Raw genomic sequence first — 26,540 nt, 5'->3', positions numbered from 1 at the left:
CTTACCCTGACAGCAGAAAGTACAGTCATTGGGAGGTACCAAAACTCTAGGTTTTGAGCTGGTATAGCGGCAGGAGTTGATAAAGTGTCCTGTGACGCTGCGGCTTTTGATGAGCACGTTATAGAGCATAGAAAAGTACAGCACAGTACAGGCCCTTCGGCCCACCATGTTGTGCCGTTGAATATTACTAATCCAAAAATAAAGTAACCTAACCTACATTCCCCTCAATTCACTGCTGTCCATGTGCATGTCCAGCAGTCACTTAAATGTCACTAGTGACTCCACTTCCACGACTTCCACTGGTAAACTATTCCATGCTCTCTCAACTCTCTGGGTGAAGAACCTCCCTCTGACGTCTCCTCTATACCTTCCTCCTAACACCTTAAAACTGTGACCCCTCGTGGCAGTCAATCCTGCCCTGGGGAAAAGTCTCTGGCTATCAACTCTATCCATGCCTCTCATTACCTTGTACACCTCGATCAGGTCACCTCTCTTCCTCCTTGTCTCCAGAGAGAAAAGTCCGAGCTCAGTCAACCTCTCCTCGTAAGACAAGCCCTCCAGTCCAGGCAGCATCCTGGTAAACCTCCTTTGCACCCTCTCCAAAGCCTCCACATCTTTCCCATAATAGGGCGACCAGAACTGGACACAATATTCCAAGTGTGGTCTCACCAGGGTTTTGTAGAGCTGCAGCATAACCCCGTGGCTCTTAAACTCAATCCCCCTGTTAATGAAAGCCAAAACACCATATGCTTTTTTAACAACCTTACCCACTTGGGTGGCAATGTTGACGGACGTAAATGACATATACCCCAGTATTAGATGCATTGAGCATCGTATAGTCCAGTAACAACACTGCGCATCATACAGCTCCGTGACACCCACACTGAGCATGCTATATCCCAATGACATACTCGCTGAGCATCATATGGTGCAATTTCAATGTGCCATACGGCTGCAATCGTTTCTGAGGGAGTGTAACAAAGGTTTCAAAGATTGATGCCTTCATGGCAGGACTGATGTATGAGGAAAGACTGAATCTGTTAGGATTGTGTTCAGTAGAGTTGAAAGAATGAGGAAGGATCTCATAGACCCCTATAAAAGTGTAACATGACAGACAGGGTGAACACCGGAAGGACGCTCCCAATGGTGTGGAAGTCGAGAGCCAGGGGCCATAGTTTAAGGAGATTAAGCCATTTAGGATTGAGAAGATGAGACATTACTGCACCCAGAGAGTGGGGAGCCTGTGGAATACTCTGCCACAGAACGTGGTTGAGGCGGAGGAGTTAGAGAGATAATTCTCTGGGCTATAGGGATCAAAGAAGACAGGAGATGGTAGGAATAGGGTGTCGAATACGGCGATCAACCATGATCATATTCATTGGCAGAACAGACTTGAATGGCCGAATGGCCTGCTCCTGCTGCAATTTCTATGTTTCAGCGTAACAAGCACCAAGGATCCTATAGGTCAGTAACACACACGCACACAGTGCATCTTATAATCTAGAAAGATTTTGAAACCCAGCTTCATGGCTTTGCTTTTGCAGGGTAAGGATATCAGAGAATGTGGAGTTGAGACACAGACCACCGCAATGTAAACAGACAGGACACAATCTCAGCAAGCTGAATGGCCTCCTCTATTTCCCTGCTCCTAAAGAGAGGGAGGGGTGTATATTGAGAGACGTCACATTTCACATGCAAGAGTCCTCCAACATTCAGGGAGAAACAGGTCCAAATAATTCCTGCCAGAGTTTTGTAGTCATTAAATATTGACAGTAAATATTGTGCAAATTGGGTTTAGTGTCAGGTATTTTGTGGACAGATGTTTGGAACAGGCTGTCCTTGTTCTGAAGTAGGAACTGTAAGACAGGGTAACACAAGAAAGTCAGTAAGAGATTTGAACCACATTTTCCCAACTCATTGAGATTTGCTCCAGATCCCAGTTTGGTGTTGATGGTTTACACTCTTTGATTTCTACTTTCAGAGATGAGTCTGTCTCACATGCGATTAATGGGTGCATCTCCTGTGCATGCTTTGCATGCTGTAATTGAGCCCCTTTCTCCAACGGGACGGAGAGAGTCTCAGCTGAGAGCAATGAACAATTCATCTCTCGGTTAGAGTTTGACAAAGAATTAACTCTCCGTTGGATCATCCTAGAAACCATAAATCTCATTTTCCACCCAGCCAGAATCTCCACTTCTTTTCACTTGATGGCTGTAAGGTTCATAAATCTCATTTGTCACAAAACCACTTGTAGAACAATTGGTGCCAACGTTGTCATATTCTCTGGAAATATTGTCCAGCTCCTGGCTGGGAGCAGAGGTTCGGAAAGAAGTGTTCTTTATGTGAGGTCGGGTTCCAGCTAAATCAACCTCTGACTGCTTCATGATGACATTGTATATCTCCAGTTTTGGAGAGTTGCTTCTGACAGATTCCATCCAGAAATTTTGCTCCTTCACGACTGTCTCACGTCTCTCCTTGCTCCTGAAGGCAAAAGAATTTCAGTAATGTAAATTCTGAACAACTGTACGACAGCAGCAGAGGTCCAAGGACCAAGAGAAGGAGGGGGGAAAGAGCTGTGGGAAAGAGAGAGAGAAAGCAGGGAAGGAGGTGGAGAAAGAGAGGGGTGGGGGAGAGGGGCAAATAGTGAGGGAAAGGCAAAAAGAGTTAGGGGAGGGAGGAAAAGAGGGAGGGTAAGTCAATACCTCACAAGAAGAAATTATCTGTCTCTGTCACATGGTCATGATCTGTCACTGCGAGGTTGTCAGTGATTGGTCAGGTTCGGTCAGTAGTAAGATCAGGATTGGTTGGTTATGGATGAGGATTGGGATTGGCCAGTGCTGGATGGGGATCAGGTTTGGTCTGTGATAGATTGGGATTGGTCAGTGTGGGGACAGTCAGTTGGTGATTAGTCAGGATTGGGGTGGGTGGGACAGGGTGCGTGATTCAATGTTTCTGAACTCACCTTCTCACAACGAAGCGGAGACAGAAGATCGCACTGAGCACTATCAGGAGGAGGAGCACTGGGATTGTCGGAATAATTATGTAGAGGATGTTCAGGGTGTTATCTGAAAGAAATGAAATTCCGGTTACAAAGAAGAAAACTCCAGTCTGAAACCAATTCAATGGGAAGCTGAGTTTCTGAAAAATATACAAATTAAAGCTGAATACTGAGGGCGAAAGGACTATCAACATCCTTTCTCCCCCAGCACTCCAACCGCGATCTCCCACTACAGCATAAATACTGTATTCCCAACACTTCACTTCAGCTCTGATGAAGAGTCATCTAGATTTGAAGCATTTGCTTGCTCTCTCTCTTTGGATGCTGCCTGACCTGTTGTGATCTCTAGCACTTTTGTTGTCAGTTCAGATTCCAACACATGGAGTCATTTGCTCCTATCCTGGGTCTTTCTGCTCTACAGCACTGCCAAGGCCCTACTTTTAATTGTATGAGTCTTTGTTTAATTTATCCAAATGCAATACTTTGTCTTTATTCAAATTAAACACCATCTGCCACTTCTCAGCCCCTTGAAGCAATACTCCTGGATACTCTTCTTCACTGACCACTATACAATCAATTTTGGCATCATCCACTAACTGACTAACCATGCCTGCTATATTTTCATCCAAATCATTTATATAAATGACAAGCAAAAGAAGACTTGGCACCGAACCCTGTCGAACACCACTGGTCACAGGCCTCCCGTTCTAAAAGCGGAGCTCCACCATTACTCTCTGTCTTTTGCCATTAAACCAGTTCTGTATCCAATTGGTATGCTCACACTGAATCCCATGTAATTTAACTTTACTAATGAGCCTACTTTATCAAAGGCTTTACTAAAGTCCAAGTAAACAACATCTACATTGCACTTGTCGAAGCTTCTTTGTTACTTCTTCAAAAAGATCAATCAAGTTTGTTAGACACAATTTCCCTCACACAAAACCATGTTAACTACCTCTGATCATTGCTTGCCTCTCCAAATGCATACAAATCCTATCTTTCAGACCCACTTCTAACAACTTACCCACCACCGAAGTCAGGCTAACAGATCTGTAGTTCCCAGGCTTCTCCTTATATCAGTTTTTAAACAAAGACACAATGTCAGCTACTCTCCAGTCATTCAGCACCTCATGCATAGTTATAGATGACAGAAATATTTCTGTAAAGGGTCCCTCAGTTTCCTCCCTAAAATGCCAGAATGTCCTGGGATCGGGTTCTGGGCATTTATTCACTTTTATATTTTCTAAGACAGCAAACATGTCCTCTTCTGTAATGTGAACTGTTTTCAAAACATCAATAAATGTTTTTAAATGTTGTAATTATACCAGCCTCCACCACATCCTTGGCGGCTCATTCCATACACACACCACGTTCTGCATGAAAACTTATCCCTCAGGTACTTTTAAAATTGCTCCCTCTCATCTGAAACCTATGCCCTTTATTATTGGATGCCCCCACCCTGGTAAAAAGACATTGACTGTTCACCCTATCCGTGCCCTTTTATAAGGTACCCCTCAGCTGGGGAAAATAGCCCCAGTCTATTCAGCCTCTCCCAATAACTCAAACTTTCCAACCCTGGCAACATCCTTGTAAACCTTTTCTGTACCTTCTCAAGTTTAACATCTTTCCTATGGCAGTGAGACCAGAATCAAATGCAGTATTTCAAAAGTGGCCCAACTAATGTCCTGTACGGCTCTAATATGACAACATACTCAATGCACTGACCAATGAAGGCAATCACGCCAAGCACCTTCTTCAACCATCCTGCCCACCTGTGACTCCACCCTCAGGGAACTATGGACATGCACTCCTAGGTCTCTGTTTGGCAACACTGCCCAGAGCCTTACCATGAAGTCTGTAAGTCCTGCCCTGATTTGCCTTTCTAAAATGCAGCACCTCACGTTTATGGAAATTAAACTCCACCTGTCACTCCTCAGCCCATTGGCCCATCTGATCAAGCTCTCACTGTACTCTGAGGTAACCATCTTCACTGTCCATTACACCTACAATTTCTGTGTCATCTGCAAACTTACTAACCATACCTCCTGTGTTCACATCCAAATCATTTATATGTATGACAAAAAGCAGTGGACCCAGCAATGATCCTTGTGGCACACCACTGGTCACAGGCCTTCAGTCTGAAAAGCAACACCCCTCCACCATCCTCTGTCTCCAACCTATGAGCCAATTTTGAGGTTGGTGACCTTCAGGAGAGGTCTTGAAACATCTTTGAAACTGGCTTCAATGGTTGAGGAGAGGAAAATATATCATTGTGGAAATGTGTGTGCCTTCAGGATACATCATTTCCTAGTATTCAATCCGAACTGTTACTGTAACAGCTGTGGGCATCAATAGAACCACAGAGTCAGAAATTAGCATCTTCCATTTTGAGCAACAGCAGCTAGTTCTTCAGAAACCAAAATAATTCTTACTCCAGTACGTCAATCACATCACTGGTGCTACTTCCCTCTGTCATCCAGCATTTAAAAGGTTTATCAATTTCACCCTACTCTCACCTGACTGTTCCATAGAACGTAGAGCTTGGAACATTACAGCACAGTACAGGCCCTTCGGCCCTCAATGTTGTGCCGACCTGTCATACCGATCTCAAGCCCATCTAACCTACACTATTCCATGTACGTCCATATGCTTATCCAATGATGACTTAAATGTACCTAAAGTTGGCGAATCTACTACCGTTGCAAGCAAAGCGTTCCATTCCCTTACTACTCTCTGAGTAAAGAAACTACCTCTGACATCTGTCCTATATCTTTCACCCCTCAGTTTAAAGCTATGCCCCCTCGTGCTCGCCGTCACCATCCTCGGAAAAAGGCTCTCCCTATCCACCCTATCTAACCCTCTGGTTATTTTATATGTTTCAATTAAGTCACCTCTCAACCACCTTCTCTCTAATGAAAACAGCCTCAAGTCCCTCAGCCTTTCCTTGTAAGACCTTCCCTCCATATCAGGCAACATCCTAGTAAATCTCCTCTGCATCCTTTCCAAAGCTTCCACATCCTTCTTATAATGCGGTGACCAGAACTGTACACAATACTCCAAGTGTGGCTGCACCAGAGTTTTGTACAGCTTCAGCATAACCTCTTGGTTCCAGAACTCGATCTCTCTATTAATAAAAGCTAAAACACCGTATGCCTTCTTAACAGCCCTGTCAACCTGGGTGGCAACTTTCAAGGATCTGTGTACATGGACACCGAGATCTCTCTGCTCATCTACACTACTAAGAATCTTGCCATTAGCCCTGTACTTTGCCTTCTGGTTACTCCTACCAAAGTGCATCACCTCACACTTGTCTGCATTAAACTCCATTTGCCACCTCTCAGCCCAGCTCTGCAGCTTATCTATGTCTCTCTGCAACCTACAGCATCCTTCGTCACTATCCATCTCTGACTCCTGCCTTCCCTTCCTCAGCATTTCTGTTTCATTTCTGGGTCTAGACCGGCCACCAATATCCACTAAAAAGCCCCTGACCCCCACCATTACCGATCATTCCTCACACCCTGCTTCCTGTAAACACTCTATTCCATTCTTCCAGATGCTTTGTCTCCACCGAATCTGTTCTGATGATGCCAATTTCGACACGGGACCCACAAAAATGGCCAACTTCATCCTCAACCGAGGATTCCCAGCTCCATGGTCGACAGGGCCCTCAATCAGGTCTGACCCATTTCCCGCACATCTGCTCTCAGCCCCCTCTTCCTTCCCATAACAGCAATAGCGTTCCCCTCACCCTCACCTACCATCCCACCAACATCCACATCCAGAGGATTATTAGCCGCTGTTTCTGCCACATTCAGCAGGATGCCACCACCAGACACATATTCCCCTCCCCTCCCTTGTCAGCCTCCCGCAAGGATTGTTCCCTGCGGAACACCCTGGTCCACTCCTCCTTCACCTCCAATACTCCCCACGCCCCTGTGGTACCTGCCCCTGCAACCACAGAAGGTGTAACACCTACCTGTTTACCCCTCCCTACTATCCAAAGGCCCAAATATGCCTTCCAGGTGATGCAATGCTTTACCTGCATTTCACACAATCTATGGCATTTGATACACACAATGTGCTCTCCTCTACATTGGGGAAACCAAGCATAGACTGGGTGACCACTTTGCAGGACATCTATATTCTTTCTGCATAAAAGACCATGAGCTTTCTGTTACCACTCTGTTCCCTGGCCAACATCTCTGCCTCAGGTTTGGTGCAGCATTCCAGCGAAGCTCAGTGCAAAATGGAAGAACAGCACCTCATTTTCTACCTGGGGGCCCTGCAGCCTCCAACTCACCAATGTAGGACTTGAGGCACCTTCACCCATGTCCTTACCCCCAAACCTACACACTACGCCTTATTGTCAGCGCAACCACATCACATTGTCAGCTTCTGATAGTCCCTATTAGCAATTATTCATTCTCCAAAGGGGGACCTTTAAGCATTCCTTTGTCAGTCCAACTGTTTTTGTCTTCGGGCTATATCTCCACCTACGGTTTACTCCTCACCCCCTTCCCCTAGCTTCAGTATAAAAACATCCTTTTCCCCCACTACCATCAGTTCTGAGGAAGGGTCACTGAACCCAAAATCTTAACTCTGTTTCTCTCCGCAGATGCTACCAGGCCTGCTGAGTTTTTCCAGCAATTTCTGTTTCAGATTTCCAGCATCCACAGCTCTTTTGGACTTGTTAAACAAAATTGTCATGATTATTCTAGGATTGTGGTATCATTGATTGAAGCAGCATTTATTATCCATCCCTAATTACCTTGGAGAAGGTGGTGAGTTACCTTTCTGAATTATGGCAGTCCATGGGTGGTAATTACACCCACAGTGTCATGGGTTGGGGGGTGTGTAGTTCCAGGATTCTGACCCAGTGACAGTGAAGGAACAGCGATACATTTCCATGTCAGGATGGTGAGTAGCCTGGAGGGGAACTTGCAGGAGGTGGTGTTGCATCCATCCAGGCAAATGGGGAGTATTCCATCACAATCCTGATTTGTGCCTTTCGGATTTGGGGTGTTACTTGCTGCAGAATTTCTAATCTCTGACCTTAACTCTTCTAGCCACTTTATTTATATGACTGGTCCAGTTCAGCCTCTGATCAATGATAACACACAGGATTTTGATTGCATTTGTGCAACATAAATGTTACTTGGCACTTTTCATCTCAAGTCTCGATATTGTCCAGGTCTAACTGCATTTGGACAGGGACTGATTCAGTAACTGAGGAGTCACAAATGGTGCTGAACATTGAGCAGTCATGAGCGAACATCCCCACTTCTGATCTTATGATGAAGAGATTTAATGCAAGAACAGGAAGGCTATGTCTCAATTACGCAGAACATTGAAGAGAGCACATCTGGAATACTGTTTACAGCACTGATCACCTGTACTTACAGAATGATATTTACACATTGGCAGCAGTTCAATGAGCTTTACTGGACTAATCGCTGGAATGAGCAGATTGCCTAATGAGGAAAGGTTGTATCCTCTGGAGTTTAGAAGTGACATCATGAGGGGATTTAGCCACGCAGATATGAAAAAAATGTTTCCTGTTGTTGGGGAATATAGAACTAGGGGTCACTGTATAAAAATAAGTGGGTGCCCATTTAAGAGGGAGATCGGGAAGCATTTTTGTTTCAGAGGAATATCAGTCTTTGGAATTCCCTTCCTCAAAAGATAATAGATGCAGATTCTTTAGATATTTTTATGGAAGATAGAGAATGAATCCTTACCACAAAGGGGTTGAAAGATTATCAGGAGTTTTCAGGAATGTGGAGCTGTGGTTAAAATCAGATCAGCCATGACCTTATTAAATGGCAGAATAGACTAGAAGGGCCGAATGGTTTCCTTGATTGTCTGAAGGTGTTGTCTCTTACCTTCTTCCAAGCTGTTCCCATCAATGGGAGTTGGTGTTGACCCTGGAGTTAAGGAATCTTGAACTGTGAGCAAAACAAAGAGACTTGATCAGGGCAGAGGCGAGCAGTTGGCTGAACAACCTGTCATCTTTAGCCCAGCTCCAAGCCCTTCCCCCTTCTTTGCACTCCCCATCCCTAAACATGACTCTTCCATTGTCCCTCCAATAAACCTCACCTCTCCCAAATCCATTCCACAGTATCCAGACACCTTACTTCCAGCCCAATCCCATTCCCAATCCCAATCTCCAACACTAAAGCCAACTCAATCTGGCTCTCACCACTCCCCCTCCTCTCATTCCCACTCCCTGTCCCACCTGCACAATGCCCGCCTCTCATTCCCACTCCTCATGGAGCCACGTTGTGCAATTCCAAGCCACAGTTTTGGAATTTATTTGAGGACAAGGGATCGGACTGGGGTCAAAGGTCACTATTCGCCTGAACAAATTCATTGGAGAGCTTACCTGGAGCATACTTGCAGATGAAGTTGTTCTTCATGTTGCATCGATCATCATTCCACTGGTAAAGATAGGGGCCTCCCATTCCTGAGGAAGCAGACGGTTGGTGATACATCACCACACAGCCCTCACTACCACACGATGGCTCATCCACATACCAGTTGCTGAAAGAGATAAGAAACACCAAATCCTATTACCTGGCAACCGAGTAACCCAGCAATCAGACAGCTCAGCAGCAGGTTACCTGGTGACCCAGCAATTGGTAACTCAGTAACCTAGCAACAGCACAGCCTAACATCCCAGTGTCACAGTCACATGGAAACCCAGCAGCAACAAGAACCGGGGATGGCCTCTGTTTGTTGATCAACCGCAACTGGGGGTTTCTAAGCCCTCTATTCGCTGCTGCTCATTTCCAGAAAAGGGGAGTTCCAGATTCTCTCGCGTCTTGCCTTGGCTTTGGCTGAACTGGTTTAGTTTCGCTGAGTTGCGCCTGAGTTAGATTCAGTGAGCAGAAAAAAACTGGAAAAATAATGGTGAGAGATTCTCGCAGACTGAGAGAACTGGGGTTTTTGGGGCAACATCAGCTTTCCAGAACATACAGGACTGGGTAACAAATGAGCCTGTCACCGAGGACACTGTCACTGGAGATCACATAATCTCAGCTGGAACCCAGTGGGTCAGCAACTAGGATCAGAAGGAATGAAGAAGAATGAGCAGCTGCTCCAGGTCACCAGGCCAGAGTTACATACCGAAACTCAGCATCACTGCCATCAATCCACTCATAGAGGCCAGGGCAGTCTGTAGCACTATCATTCCCTTTCTCTTTCTGCCAGAGTCCAATCCAGAAATCACCATCGCCCGCGGACAAGCTTTCAATCAACTTTTCCACAAATCGTTGCTCATTCGCTGTCTCAATGCTCAAGAGGTTCCCCCCATCACGCTGGCACTCGCTCTGTGCCTCTTCAAACCCGAGCCTCAGTGAGGTGTCCTGGAAGTAGGCGATTTGATAACAGGGGCGCTCGACACCCCTGCGGCACACATTCTCACCTGGCATTGTTTGACAGAAGGGATTAAAACACAACAAAAACATAGTTAGTAGGCTTGTGGATAACACCAAGTTTGGTGGTAGAATGGACAGTGAAGATGGTATTCTAAGATTACAAAGGATTCTTGATCAATTGTGTCAATAAGCTGAGGAGTGGCAGGTGGAGTTTAATTTGGATAAATGTGAGATATTGTATTTTGGCCAAATAAACAAAGGCAAAACTTATATATTTAATACAGGACTTTGGATAGTGTTGTAATCAGAGAGACCTGGGGATTCACGTACATAATTCTTTGCATCAGGTATAGACAGAATGGAGAAGAAGGTGATTAGCATGCTTGCCTTCATTGCTCAGGCCTTGGAGTATATGAGATAACAAAGTGTGGAGCTGGATGAACACAACAGGCCAAGCAGCATCTTAGAGGCACCTAAGATGCTGCTTGGCCTGCTGTGTTCATCCAGCTCCATACTTTGTTATCTCGGATTCTCTAGCATCTGCAGTTCCCATTATCTCTGATACAGTCTTGGAGTATAGGAGTTGGGATATTATGTTGAGGCTGTACAAGATGTTGGTGAGGCCTCTTCTGGAGTACTGCATCCAGTTCTGGTCGTCCTGTTATTGGAAGTATATTATTAAACTGGAGAGGTTCCTGAAGAGATTTACCAGGATTTTGCCAGGAATGGAAGGTTAGAGTTATAAGGAGAGGCTGGATATGCTGCGATTTTTCTCATTGGAGCATAGTAGGTTGAGGGATGACCTTATAGATGCTTATAAAATCACGAGGGGTATAGATAAGGTGAACAGTAGGTGTCTTCCCTAGGGTGGGGGATTTTAAGACTAGAGGGCATATTTTTTAAGATGAGAGGAGAAAGATTTTAAAAAGACACAAGGGCTAATTTTGTTAGACAGAGAGTGGTTTGTGTGTGGAAAGAACTGCTGGAGGAAGTGGTGGATGTGGGCACAGTTACAACATTTAAAAGGCATTTGGATAAGTGCATGAATAGGAAATGTTTGGAGGGATATGGGCCAGGAGCAGGCAGATGGGACTGGTTTAATTTGGGATCATGTTCAATATGGACTGGTTGGACCAAAAGGTCTGTTTCTGTGCTGTATGACTCTGTGACTCCATGACTCAACCAATAGTAGAGTGACTAAGTCAGAGAGGTAAGCAAACCAGAATTGGAGGACACAACGATCTCAAAGTCTTCTGAGGCTAGAAGAAGTCACAGAGATTGAGGGGGTGCGGGGAAGGCCATGAGGATGCAGAGATTTGTGAAGTTCAAGGCATTGACAGCTCAGAGGCAATGTCAGAGAAGTCAAACAGATGAAAGTTAGGACAGAAGCAGCAGAGTTTTGGTTGAGTTCCATTTCCAATGAATGTAATATAGGAAGTGTAACTCAAGCTTCCAGGACAGGGACAGCACCGTGTTAGATACAGAGTAAAGGTCCCCTACACAGACTCCGTCAAACATTTTGAAAGGGTGTAGACAGGGTTTGCAAGTACGTTGACAGGGTTGGAGGGTTTGAGCTATAGGAAGAGGCTGAATAGGCTGGGACTATTTTTCTGGAGCATTAGAGGCTGAGGGGTGACTTTATAAAATCATGAGAGGCATGGAAAGGATGAATAGCCAAGGTCTTCTTCCCAGGGTAGGAGTGGTCGAAAACTAGATGGCATAGGTTTGAGGTGAGGGGGGAAAGATTTAAAAGAAACCTAAGGGCAAGTTTTTTCACACAGAGGGCAATGCGTGTATGCAATGAGCTGCCAGAGGATGTGGCAGAGGCTGGTACAATTACAACATTTAAAAGGCATCTGGATAGGTACAAAATAGAAAGGGTTTAGGCGGATAAGGGCCAATTGCTCGCAAAGAGACTAGATTAATTTGGGATATCTGGTCGGCATGGACATGGTAGCCTGAAGAGTCTGTTTCTGTAGTGTACAACTCCCTGATCCTATGAATCCCAGGACAGGGACAGAATGGGATTAAGTACAGAGTAATGTTCCCTCTAAACTATCCTTATCAAACGCTCCCAAGATAAGGACAGCACAGAGCTAGATACAGGGAAAGAGTGTAAGTCTTTCTAAATAGGTTTATTTTTGTAGATTCTTCACTAATCAATCATTTTCTATCAGCGGCATTTGGAATCTTGCTTGGATAGTTTGCTTTTAGGGGAACACTGGTATGTCAATTACTATTTTAATTGTTTTAGAATGTTCAGTTGTGTTTTGAAAGTTTATGAATATTTGCATAAATGCCTTTATAGCATCTGCCATATAGTCTAGAAATGGCCATGATGTAGCAGGACATCCAATCTGTCTCATTAAAGCTTTGATGGTCAACTGGCTGCTGAATGGAATAGATGCTTTGTACTTTGGGTGTACAATAGTTAATCCCACACAGGCAGCATCCTTATCATTTTTATTGTATCGCACCAACTCTGTTTCCATAATGCTCTAAGTCTCTTTTATTTCACCACCACTCTCTTACCTGTTCTTTCATGCCTTGTCTCCTTCATGTCTCCACTGCTCAGCCTCTCCTATCACTCTATCCTAAATCTCCCACAAATCAGCTTTTTAATGACCCTTGTTTCTGACCTCTTCAATTACTGGAACAGTCAGTTTCTATCTCACCTGCCCATCCTTTCAGAATGTGCAGTACCGTAACAAGTTAATGTTAATCTAATTGTCCTAGTGAAAAAGGCTTTGTCTTTGTGTTTTCTCACACTAGGCAACAATCTGATGATCTGAGATTTAACCTCTCTAGAACCTGTTGGTAGTGGAATGTCTCTTTTAAATAAATAACTGTGCTTTTGAGTCACTAAAAACAAAATTAGCCAACTAACCAGCATGTTGGGAAGGGAACCGAGATGGTAAACCCAGAAGCTTGCAGAATTTGTGCCAAATTGGATCAGGCTAGATAAATAGGCAAGCCATTTACCTTGATCGACTTTATTGAATGGGTGTTGATGAGACAATGCTGCAAAGTTGCAGATGGAACAATAGTTTGGAGTTTCAGGAGAACTGTTTTTGAGACAACCCAGCTCCTAGGATCAGCTCAATCAAAGAGGAAGTTACAATATCCAACACTGCCTCTTTTAAGACCTTAAGACATTCAAGTGGAAGTAAGGCCATTCGGCCCATCGAGTCCACTCCCCCATTTAAATCATGGCTGATTGGCGTTTCAGAACCGTCTCCCCATCCCCCTCTCTGATGAAGGGTCTAGGCCCGAAGCGTCAGCTTTTGTGCTCCTGAGATGCTGCTTGGCCTGCTGTGTTCATCCAGCTCCACATTTTGTTATCTTGATTGGCATTTCAACTCCACTTCCCTGCACTCTCCCTGTAGCCCTTGATTCCTTGTGAGATAAGAATTTATCGATCCCTGCCTTGACAGCATCCAACGTCCCGGCCTCCACTGCACTCCGTAGCAATGAATTCCACAGGCCCACCACTCTCTGGCTGAAGAAATGTCTCCTCATTTCCGTTTTAAATTTATCGCCTCTAATTCTAAGGCTGTGCCCACGGGTCCTAGTCTCCCCGCCTAATGGAAACAACCTCCCAGCGTCCACCCTTTCTAAGCCATACATTATCTTGTAAGTTTCTATTAGATCTCCCCTCAACTTCTAAACTCAAATGAATACAATCCCAGGATCCTTAGCCGTTCATCATATGTTAAACTTACCATTCCAGGGATCATCCGTGTGAATCTCCGCTGGACATGCCCCAGGGCCAGTATGTCCTTTCTGAGGTGTGGGGCCCAAAATTTGACACAGTATTCTAAATAGGGCCTAACTAGAGCTTTATAAAGCCTCAGAAGCACATCGCTGTTTTTATATTCCAACCCTCTTGAGATAAACGACATCATTACATTTGCTTTCTTAATCACAGACTCTACCTGCAAGTTAACTTTTAGAGAATCCTGGATCAACACTCGTAGATCCCTATGTACTTCTGCTTTACAAATTTTCTCACCGTTTAGAAAATAGTCCATGCCTGTATTCTTTTTCCCAAAGTGCAAAACCTCGCATTTGCTTACATTGAATTTCATCAGCCATTTCCTGGACCACTCTCCTAAACTGTCTAAATCTTTCTGCAGCTTCCCCACCTCCTCAGCACTACCTGCCTGTCCACCTATCTTCGTATCATCAGCAAACTTCGCCAGAATGCTCCCAGTCCCTTCATCCAGATCATTAATATACAAGGTGAACAGCTGCGGCCCCAACACTGAACCCTGCGGGACACGATGTATCACCAGTCGCCATTCTGAAAAAGAGGTTTTTATCCCAACTCTCTGCCTTCTGTCAGACAGCCAATCCTCAATCCAAGCCAGTAGCTCACCTCGAACACCATGGGCCTTCACCTTACTCAGCAGCCTCCCGTGAGGCACTCTATCAAAGGCCTTTTGGAAGTCTGGATAGATAACATCTGCTGGGTTTCCCTGGTCTAACCTACTTGTTACCTCTTCAAAGAATTCTAACAGGTTTGTCAGGCATGACCTCCCCTTACTAAATCCATGCTGACTTGTTCTAATCTGAGCCTGCGCTTCCAGGAATTTAGAAATCTCATGCTTCACAATGGATTCTAGAATTTTACCAACTACCGAGGTTAGGCTAATTGGCCTATAATTTTCCATCTTTTGCCTTGATCCTTTCTTAAACAAGGGGGTTACAACAGCAATTGTCCAATCATCTGGGACTTTCCCTGACTCCAGTGACTTTTGAAAGATCACAACCAAAGCCTCCACTATTTCCTCAGCCACCTCCCTCAGAACTCTAGGATGTAGCCCATCGGGGCCAGGAGATTTATCAATTTTTAGACCTTTTAGCTTTTCTAGCACTTTCTCTTTTGTAATGCCTACCATACTCAACTCTGCCCCCTGACTCTCCCTAATTGTGGCATACTACTCATGTCTTCCACTGTGAAGACTGACACAAAGTACTTATTAAGTTCTTCAGCTATTTCCTTATCTCCCATCACTAGCCTTCCAGAAATTTGGAGGCGGCCCAATGTCTACTTTTGCCTCTTGTTTGTTTCTGAAAGAAGCTTTTACTGTCATTTCTAATATTACTAGCTAGCCTACCTTCATAATTGATCCTCTCCTTCCTTTTTCGTCTCTTTGTTATCCTCTGTTTGTTTTTGTAGCGTTCCCTATCTTCTGATTTCCCACTGCTCTTGGCCACTTTATAGGCTGTCTCTTTTTCTTTGATACATTTCCTGACTTCCTCTGTCAGCCATGGCTGTCTATTCCCACCCCGGATAATCTTTCTTTTCTTTGGGATGAACCTCTGTAGTGTGTCCTCAATTACACCCAGAAACTCCTGGCATTGTTGCTCTACTGTCTTCTCCGCTAGGCTCTGCTTCCAGTCGATTTTCGTCAATTCCTCTCTCAAGCCCCTGTAATTATCCTTATTTAACTGTAATACCATTACATCCAATTTTGCCTTCTCTCTTTCAAACTGCAGACTGAACTTTACCATATTATGATCACTGCCTCCTAAGTGTTCCCTTACTTTAAGATCTTTTATAGAGTCTGGCTCATTACAAAACACTAAATCCAGAATAGCCTGCTCCCTTGTGGGCTCCATCACAAGCTGTTCCAAAAAGCCATCCTGCAAACATTCCATGAATTCCCTTTCTTTGGATCCACCGGCAACATTATTCATCCAGTCCACCTGCATTATGAAGTCCCCCATAATCACCGTGACCTTGCCTTTCTGACATACCCTATTTATTTCTCGGTGCATCTTGCGCCCCTGGTCCTGATCACTGTTAGGAGGTCTGTACATAACTCCATTATGGTTTTTTTGCCTTTGTGGTTCCTCAACTCCACCCACACAGACTCCACATCCTCTGACCCTATGTTATTCAGTGCCTTGGATTTAATTTCATTCTTAACTAACAAGGCAAGCCCACCCCCTCTGGCCACCTCCCTGTCTTTTCGATAAGTTGTGAATCCTTGGATGTTTAACTGCCAGTCCTGAGCTCCCTGCATCTATGTCTCTGTGATGCCACATCATAATCATTCAAGAGGATTTGTGCTGTTAGTTCATCTACTTTGTTGCGAATACTACAAGCATTTAGATAAAGTGCCTTAATGCTAACTTTCTTATCATTATTAGAGATATTGGAAATCCTAAGATGTCTTAAGTTATCCTTCCTTTTTGCTGTATTCCTACTCTGCCTCGAGCTTCAACCCACCTGTACACATGCTATCCTGCTGCTTATCTTTCCATTTAACTCCATACTCCCTGTCACTTTCCCTTTCCCTTCCCCCCGACTCAGAAGTTTAAAGTCCTACTGACCACCCTATTTATCCTTTTCGCTAGAACACTGGTTCCAGATCGGTTCAGGTGGAGACTGTCCCAATGGTACAGATCCCCCCCGGTTCCAAAACTGATGCCAATGCCCCATGAAATGGAATCCCTCTTTCCCACACCAATTCCTTCGCCACATGTTTACTTCCCTGACTTTCTTTTCCCTATGCCAATTAGCACGTGGCTCAGGCAGTAATCCAGAGATGATGACCCTTGAGGGCCTGTACTTCAATTTCTTTCCTAGTGCTTCATAATCCCTGAACAGGTCCTCTACCCGAGCTTTGCCTGTGTTATTATTTCCAACATGGACCACAACAACCGGATCCTCCCCCTCCCGCTCTAATATCCTTTCAACCCGGTCGGAGATGTCCCGCACCCTGGCACCGGGCAGGCAACACACCATGCGGGACTCCCGATCCGGCTTGCATAGGGTACTATCTGTCCCCCTAATTATAGAATCCCCTATAACAGCTACCTGTCTTTTTGCTCCCCCCTCTTTTAACACCCTCACTGGGACAGGAACCCATTCACATGACTACCTGAACTATGTAAATCACATTCCTGTATCAAACTGCAGTTACCACAAAGGAGGAATCTGCAGGTAGGTCACAGTAACAGCACGGTAAACAATGGTAAGCCTCTATATTTGGGGATGGCCAGGACAACTGTGTTTAAAGGGCCCATTCAAATCAGAGGGGGCTTACAGACTGGAGACAAAGAGAGCAGAATGAGCAGGAACCTTGGGAGTGAGATGAAGAGTCTCAGCTTCAGGTTGAACAGCCATAATCAGGGTAGTATAAATCTCTTTACCAACTTCCCCCTCCAAAGCAGACTTTAAACCAGTGTGAGAACATTGTCATTTAAGAAGGTAAGGTTATTTGGGAAATTAGAGAGAAAGACAGGTTTCATAGAATTGCATATCTTCTGTTTCAATAATAATAAACCACATCCCACAATAAGCCACATCTCATTATTAGTGTAAAATGAGTTTCAGCAAGTAAGCGAATAAATCTAATCCAAGTGAAAATGGTGTTTAAACAGCTTTGATGTCCTTCCTAAAATATGGACCCCAAACCTGCTCATAGTCTTCCAAATGTGACCTTACAAAGTTTTTACATAACTTCATCATTATGTATTTTTATCCTGTGCCTCACTATGTAGCTCACATTCCATTGTATGTAAATAGAGAACATGCTTAATGCTTTAGGAATCGCTCTCTCCTTCCATAGTCCTAGCTGTCCCTAACTTCTTACTTGGTGGCACAGAACTTGAACACTGCTGGGTGAAAGAGGGAATTCTTTCCCTCTTATTGTCATCCAGTTGTGCTATCCTGAGCTTGCTAATCAAGACACGAATAACCAATTTAAGGGAATCCAATTTAAGAGAATCAGTTGAGCTCATTCATAGTTGCTCAAAGTGAGAGGCATTCACATGCAAAGGATGTTCACAGGAAGGAACTCATACCCAGAAACAAAAGCTGCTTGAATTACATGGGAGCACAGGAGCCAACAGATCCCTTTCACTTTCTCCATGGCAATGCCTTGGCCTTCAGCAGCACCTCTGCCTCCATTTTAAGGAATTTCCTCAATTGGTTTCATTTTGACTAAAATTACACTGAGGAAGGGTCACTGGACCGGAAATGTTAACTCCGATTTTCTCTTCACAGATGCTGCCAGACCTGCTGAACTTTTTCAACAGCTTCTGTTCTTGTTCAGGAACTAGGAAATGTAGATTGCAGGTAGCTGTTTGAGGATAAGTCCACATGTGGCACATGGGAATATCTTAAAGGCCAGTTAATTAGAGTTCAGGACCAACATGCTCCTGTTAAAATGAAGGATAAGGATGCCATGATTCAGGAACCTTGGATGACAAGAGAAATTGAGAGCATAGTCAAAAGAAGAAAGGAAGAATATACAAGGTATATGAAGACAGACAGAGCCCTTGGAGAATGCAAAGAAAGCAAGAAAGAGTTTAAACAAGGAATTGGGCTGGTTAAAGGGGCCTTGAAATGTATTTGGCAAACAGGATTAAGGGAAGTCCCAAAGCATTTTATCCAATAGATGGCGCTAGAGAGTAGCCAGTGGAAAGGTTAAGTCCACTCGAGGACAAAGGAGTGAATTTATGCTTGGAACCAGAGAAAACGTGTGGGGTCTCTAACGAGTACAACGTATCAGTATTCTCAAAGGAGAAAAACACAGTGGATCATAAATCTTTGGAGGGCTGTGTTGATATTCTCGGGCATGTCAATATAAAAAAGAGATGTTGAGTGTTTTGAAAAACATTAAGGTAGACAAATCCCGGGTCAAAGAACAAAGAAACAATACAGCCCAGGAAGAGGCCCTCCAAGCCTGCACTGACACATTTTGCCCTTCCATACCAAAACTGTCTTCACTTACAGGGGGGCACATCCCTCTATTCCCTTCCTAGTCATAAGTTCAACCAGGTGTCCCTTCATTGCTGCTATTGTATTTGCTTCCATCACTTCTCTGAGCAGTGCTGCAGGCACTCACAATCCTTTGTGTGAAAAACCTGCCTTGCACATCTCTTTTAAACTTCTCCCCTCACTCTCCTTTGTTCCAGTGAAAACAGACCCAATCTATCCAACCTTCCTTCATACGTAAAATTCCTTATACCTGGCAACATCCTGGTAAACCTTTTCTGAAGCCTTTCCGAAGCATTCACATCCTTCTGGCAGTGTGGTGACCAGAACAGTACGCAATATTCCAAGGGTGGCCTAACTGAAGTTCTATAAAGCAGCTGCATAACTTGCCTATCCTTATACTCAATGCCCCTTCCAATGAAGACAAGCATGCCATAAACCTTTTTTACTCCTTATTTACCTACACTGCCACCTTCAGTGATCTGTGGACCTGCACACTCAGATCCGTCTACATGTCAATTCTGCCAAGGCTTCTGCCATTCACTGTATAATTTCCACCTGCACTTGACTTTCCAAAATATATCACCTCAAATTAAACTCCATCTGCCATTTTTCTGCACATGCCTCCAACTGATCCATGTCCTTCTGTATCCTTGTCACTATCCACAACTTCACCAATCTTTGCATCGGAGTTAACATTTCCGGTCCAGTGACCCTTCCTCAGTGTAATTTTAGTCAAAATGAAATAAGTTGAGGAAATTCAAACTTACTAATTAGACTACCTACATTTTCCTGTAATCATTTATGTAAATTACGAACAGCAGAGGCCCCTGCATTGATCCCTGTGGAAACACCACTACTCACAACCCTCCATTCCGAAAGGCATCCTTCCATCACTACCCCATGTCTCCTATAACTAAGCCAGTTCTGTATCCATCTTGCCAGCTCATCCTTAATACCATGTGACTTCACCTTCTGTACCCAGTCTGCCATGAGGGACCTGGTCAGGGGCTTTACTGAAGTCCATGTGGGCGACATTAGCCACTTTTCCCTCATGAATCATCTTCATCACCTCCTCAAATAACTCGATCATGTTAGTGAGGCATGACTTCCCCTGCACAAAACCATGCTGTCTATTGCTGATGAGTTCATTTGCTTCTAAATGCATAGGACTTGGTTGAATTTATCCCAGAATGTAGAGAGAGGCAGATGAAGAAATTGCTGAGGTCTTGGACAAAATCTTTGTATCCTCTTTTGTCACAGGAGAGGTGCCAGAAGCTTGGAGAATAGCCAATGTTATTCTCTTGTCTAAGAAAGGCAACAGGGATAATCTGAGATTTTACAGGCTGATGAGCCTCAGGTCACTGGTGGGGAAATTATTGGAGATGGTTTTTAGGGATTTAGAAAATATATTTGGAAAGCTATGGGCTTACCAGTGAAAGGCAGCATAGGTTTGTATAGGGAAGGTTGTGTCTCAAAAACTTGATGAGTTTTTTGAGGAAGTGACCAAGGTAATTATGGGGAAATGGTGGTAGATGTTGACTACATGGACTTTAGCAAGGCCTTTGGAAAGGTCTCTCATGACAGGCTGAAACGAAAGGTGAAGTCACTTGGGATCCAGGGTAAGCTGGTAAAATGGATACTGAACTGGCTTAGTTAAAGAAGACATAGAGTCGTGGTGAAAGGGTATTTTTCTGACTAGAGATCAGTTATTTGATATATATATATATAAATGATTCAGAGGAGACTGTTGGTGACCTGATTAGTGAGTTTGTAGATGACAAGATTGGGGGAGCTGCAGATAATGAGGAGGATTGCCAGAGGTTATAGCCAGATATTGACAGGCTAGAGCCTTGGGTGGAGAATTGGCAGAAGGAGTTTAATCCTGTGAAATGCAAGCTTATGGAAGATCTAATGCAGGAGGGAAGTATACAATAAATGGCAGAACATTAGTGGCGTCAACATACAGAGGGATTTAGGCATATAGGTCCATAGTTTCCTAAAAGAGGCAACACAGGTGGATAAGGTAGTCAAGTGGCATGCTTGCCTTCATCAGTCTGAGCATAGAGTATAGAAGTTGGCAAGTCATGTTGCAGCTGTATGGAACTTTACTTCAGCCACATTTGGAATACTGTGTACAGTTCTGGTCGCCATACTACCAAAAGGATGTACAGGCTTTAGAGAGAGTATAAAAATGGATTACCAGCATGTTGACTGATTTAGAGGGTATTAGTCATGACAAATGACAAATGACTTGGTTTGTTTCACTTGAACATCAGACAATGAGGGGCAACCTGACAGAGGTTTACAAAATTATGAGAGGTATTGATAGAAAGTATAGTCAGGAGTCTTCTTCCCAGGGTTAAAGTAAAAGGGGTAAGTTTAAAGGAGATGTGGAAGACAGGTTTTTTACACACAGGGCAGTTGGGTACCTGGAATGTGCTGCCAGAGGAGATGGTGGAAGCAGACACAACAGTAATGTTTAAGATGCATCTTGAGAGATACAGGAATAGGCAAGGAATAGAGTGATCCTGAGTGCATAGAAACAAAAGGTTTTCCGTTCAGAATGGTCCATGCGTTGGTGCAGCCTTGGTGGGAAGACAAGCCTGATCTTGTGATTACTGTCCTTTGTTCTAAGCTGGGAAACACCATCCACTAGTCTGGCATCACAAGAAATAGAAGGGATCATAAAACAGTGCATGTGGGAGAACTAGCTCTGTGTTTCATCTTTTATAATTTATTATTAATCTATTATTAATGTTTCTTCTTCCCTTGCAATTCCATATCAGCCAATCTTTTCTAATGGTTTCCTGCATGATATCAAACCATAAACTTCCACAAGTCAATATACACTGCACCCTTTCTTCATTGACTCCTAAAATAATTTTATCAGGTTCGTCAAAAAATAATCTTTCTTTCTGATAAAACCTACTTTTATCACAATTTAGCTTTTTTGTTAAAAAATGATTTAATTTGTTTCCAGGCCAAGGGCATGAACGATAGAGTTCAGGAAATCTTCATTTGCACTTCTATTTCTTTGATATGTTAATTCTTCATTGATTGATTTTTCATTCAATTACGTATGTTTGTTTTCTTGCAGAGATGTGTGGCCGCACTCCAACTGCAGACACCACACGCGTACATTTGTAACTTTCCTGAGTTCACAATCACTTCATCAGCTCCATAAACTAACCAAAGAAAATTCAAACTGAGGATGTGCTGGGGTTGGACTGTGTCGAAGCGATTGGATCGAGCCCATGATTTATCAGTCACAGGGAGCTGGCTCATGTCTTCACTGCTGCTGAAACTTGTGGTCAGTCACTCTATCGATTCTCTCGAGTTAATAGAAGTGGAGATGTCAAAGCATATCAGAATACTCACTTCATTCAATTATGTTCACGTTCGCAAAATTACCAGGGGATCAATCGAACGCCATATCCAGGGATCAGACTGAGGGCCTATCAGCGAGTATCACTGTGGGATCAGATCCTAAGCAGCAGACCCTGGTCTGACACTGTTTCAAACGGTTTTGGGGAGTGATGTCGAAATGGGAATGTTCACCTTCCTTCACAAAGAAACTCGGGAATTCAGCTCTAACAGAAAGTGATGAGCACCGCGTATAGATGCATGGAGTTTGGTGAAAATATAAACTGGTCATCGATAAGATTTGGAGAAAGTGTCTCTTTTTTAAAACTTCAATTCTATGAGCTCTAGCTCGGGCTCTCAGGTCGAATCTTCGAAAATGTTTCTGAAAATCCATGTAAATCACTTCTACGTGATGTTTCCCCATCTCCTACTTCAGTAATTTCCTCATCAAAGTAACTTTCACCGCCTGAATCCCACAGTGTGTGGCTGTGAGCCTCAGGAGACAGCTCATTGTTCACCGTGCAGCTTCCTGCATCCGCTCTCTATACCCCACACACACTCCTCCCCCACCCCCTACATTCTACCCCCACTCCCAATACTCCCCCACTCCTACACCCCCCCACCCAACACTACCCGCCACACTCCCCCCCACCCCAACACTAACCCCCACACATCCCCCCATCCCTACTCCGCCCCCACCCAACATTACACCCCACACTCCCCCCACCCCCAACACTAACCCCCACACTCACCTCCACCCCCAACACTACCCGCCAGACAACCCCCACCCCAACACCACACCCCACACTCCCCCCCAACCCAACACTACACCCCACACTCCCCCCACCCCAACACTAACCCCCACACATACCCCCATCCCTACTCCCCCCCACCCAACACTACACCCCACACACCCCCACCCCCAACACTAACCCATACACTCCCCTCCACCCCAACAGTAACCCCCACACTCCCCCCACCCCCAACACTACACCCCACAATCCCCCAATCCCCAACACTACCCACCACACTCCCCCCGACCCCAACACTAACCCCCACATATCCCCCCATCCCTACTCCCCCCTACCCCAACACTACACCCGACACTCCCCCCACCCCAACACTACCCCCCACACTCACCTCCACCCCCAACACTACCCCCCCCCACCCCAACAAATCCCCCCCACGCCGTGCCCAGGGTCCTGATGCTGGAAACTGGCGGCGAAGGGGTGGGGGGGGCGGCTGAGAGGCAGGAACTCAGCTGCCCCCTGCACTTCCCTCACCCCCTCCATCCATGTCGCCATTCCACTTTTTATCTTTCCAAAACAAACCAAAAGCGGGTTTCAAATAAAGTGATTACCCGATTCCGTGTGTCCTTTTAGAATCAGTGCTTTCTCTGTCAGCTGCGACTAACGGAGTGGGCTGGGGGTGCAGGTCGGAACTGCAGAGGTAACAGTGTGGGGCTGGAGGAACGCAGCAATTCGGGCAGCAGGAGGAGAGCCGGCGGGTTTCGGCTTTATGCCCATCATAGGGTCTGAAAGAGGGGTCCCGACCCTCCTGCTGCCTGGCTTGCCGTGTTCCTTCAGCGCCACACTGTGATCATCTAAAAACTTCCATCTGTGACTTGGTTTAAAGCCAGAGCCTCTCTGGGGCAGAGCCACACCACGCTGTAGTTTAGTGGACCCACGGAACTCACCGCTCAGGAGCTTGGAGCCGAACCCGGAGCGCATCCACACTGCGATCACCATCAGGATTGTCTTGGGCTCCATCTCCCTGGGAAGAGGGAGCTCTCAGCGGACGCCGCTAGCCCCAGCTGCCGGCCTTTCCATCCATTGTCCACTGCAAAAGGCCAGTTAATGCGAACAGGAAATAGCCGGAGGCTCCCACTCCCTGTCACGGTGTGTATATCCCCGTCTGTATCTCCATCTCTCTCTCGTTCACGATCTTTGCCTGTTTCTGAGCATCTCCCTCTCTCTCATTGTTTCCCTCTCCATAAAACTATTCCTTTTCTCGCCGTCTCTCTATCTCTATCGCTGTTTCTCTACTCTTTCTCACGCTGTCATGCTCTGAGTCTCCTGCTGTCTGTCTCTGTCTCTAGCTGGCTGTGGTGCAGTGGGACTGCAGGAAACAGTGTTCCTGAACATCAGCACTTTTTAACCATCAGAGTTGGAAAGCGAGAGAGAGCAGCAGAATCGTGATCAATAAAACAATTAACTAAAAAACTATTCGTAAAAAAAGTCCAATCCTTAGAAATTGAACCTGATAAATTCCAGAGGCTTAAATCTAAATATCTGGTTAAAGGAAGAGACACAATCTTTAGAAACAGGTAATTCAAATATAACAAAATCATACTAAGAATAAAGGGTATGACAAAGGCCATGAATTATTGATAATGTTGTATATCTCTGAGACAATGCTTTACCTGCTAAATGATGGAGGAGTTAAACTGTTTAAAATGTACAATTAGCATCTGCTTTGAATATCACTAACATTTTACAAACTAATATCACACTCTCAGATTCCCAAGTTTGACAATATGTCCATTGGCCAGTAACTGAGGAACAGGGTGGGGATGGGGAGCAGGATGGGAATAGGGGTTTACAATGGGATTTTTATAAAGTGTATGGAAAATAGTGCCCATCAGAGGAAGGGGTTTATGAAAATGGGCAAAAAGCACGATGATGAAGAGAGGGTAGTGCTGCAGCTGATAAAATGTTATCCCTAAGACTACCTTCGCTGTTTCTCTCCTTCAACCACTGCATCAAACAATTCTTCATCCTCCATGATTTCACAGAATCACAGAATTATTACAGAGAAGGCCATTTGGTTTTTCCCAGGTTTTGCCTCCACACTGAGACTGCCAAAAGCAATCCCAGACATCACCGTCACCGAGGCCGAGCCCCAGCATGTAAGAACGCTCGATCTTCGCCAAAAGGCTGTTCAAAGAGCATCATTATCTCAAGCCAATCTCCTTTCCTTTCCCTGTTTGCTGCACACTATTTCTATCCAAATGACCATCCAATGTCCTCTTGAATGCCTCAAATGAACCTGCCTCCATCACATTTCCAGGCATTGCAGACGCTAACTCCTCACTATGTAACAAAAACTTTTTCTCACATCAGCCTTGCTTCTTTTGCAGATCACTTTAAATCTATTCCCTCTTGCTGTTGATCCTTTCATGAGCGGGAGCAGCTTCTCCTGACCTACATAGCAGCCCGCTCATGATTTTGAATATCTCTATCAAATCTTCTCTCCAAGGAGAACAGTCCCAGATTCTCCAATCTATACCCAAATGCAACATGAATTCCTGGAACCATCCTTCTAAATTGGTCTACACTCTCTCTCCACCTGTTACAAACATTTTCTTCTTTAAAGAAGTGGATACAATCCGTCTAGCTCAACAGAAGAAAAGGAAAGCTCAAGTAAACTAATTATTTAATACTTTTTCCTTCTTTCAATTGTTCACAAGTTAAACATTTGAGTTGTGGAGTCAGAAAAGTCTTTTCTCATTGGGATACATACATACCTCCTCTAAAGGAGAGCAGAACAGAGAGATATTGAGAGCACTGATGGAGCACTTTGCCCAGCACAGTCAAGAAAGAAGCTATATTCATTTAGTTAAGGATATAAATGTGTGGTTTGGGTGGAGATTCTGCCATTTAAAAAAACATGATTCAAATGATTTTTGCTTGCTCTGGATTTTATTTTCCAACTGTTTTGACTAGTTGAGAGAAGAGTTAGAAATCTGAGGCTGATGGTTCTGACATCTGAATTCCTGGGTGCAGGGGGAACTTCCCAGATCCTAATAGACCGTCATTTTGGGGGCAGGGCGGGGGGCTGTTGCTGCATTTTTTCCTGGACTGAAGTTCATCACATTCTCTGATATGGCTGTGAATGAACCCCTTTGTCAGCATCAAATCTACTGCTATTTTCCTTCTGATGTTTCAATCTGAAACTGAACAGAAAACTATAGCTGCCTTGTTATGTGAAGCACAGGCCATTTCCCAGTTCCTCATTGTGTCTGTCTTCCTGTAGGAAAAGAACTGTTTTATTTTAGCCATTGGCC

The 26,540-nt window shown here is 44.6% G+C and overlaps 1 protein-coding gene across 1 annotated transcript; it reads right to left on the bottom strand.

The window, feature by feature from the left end:
* Positions 1-2,144: 2,144 nt before the first annotated feature.
* Positions 2,145-24,575, bottom strand: layna (layilin a). The gene is made up of 6 exons (XM_048562447.2): positions 24,171-24,575; positions 10,124-10,421; positions 9,381-9,538; positions 8,881-8,943; positions 2,963-3,065; positions 2,145-2,481 (listed from the first exon to the last, which is right to left on the bottom strand). Exons 1-6 carry the CDS (start codon positions 24,241-24,243, stop codon positions 2,151-2,153), a joined length of 1,026 nt encoding a protein of 341 aa, XP_048418404.1. The 5' UTR covers positions 24,244-24,575; the 3' UTR covers positions 2,145-2,150.
* Between the last annotated feature and the right edge of the window lie 1,965 nt (positions 24,576-26,540).

This window comes from Stegostoma tigrinum, chromosome 32 (assembly GCF_030684315.1).
Source record: "Stegostoma tigrinum isolate sSteTig4 chromosome 32, sSteTig4.hap1, whole genome shotgun sequence".
NCBI lineage: Eukaryota > Metazoa > Chordata > Chondrichthyes > Orectolobiformes > Stegostomatidae > Stegostoma > Stegostoma tigrinum.
The sequence above is the reverse complement of the archived record's forward strand: the minus strand, read 5'-3'. Positions and strand labels throughout refer to the sequence as shown.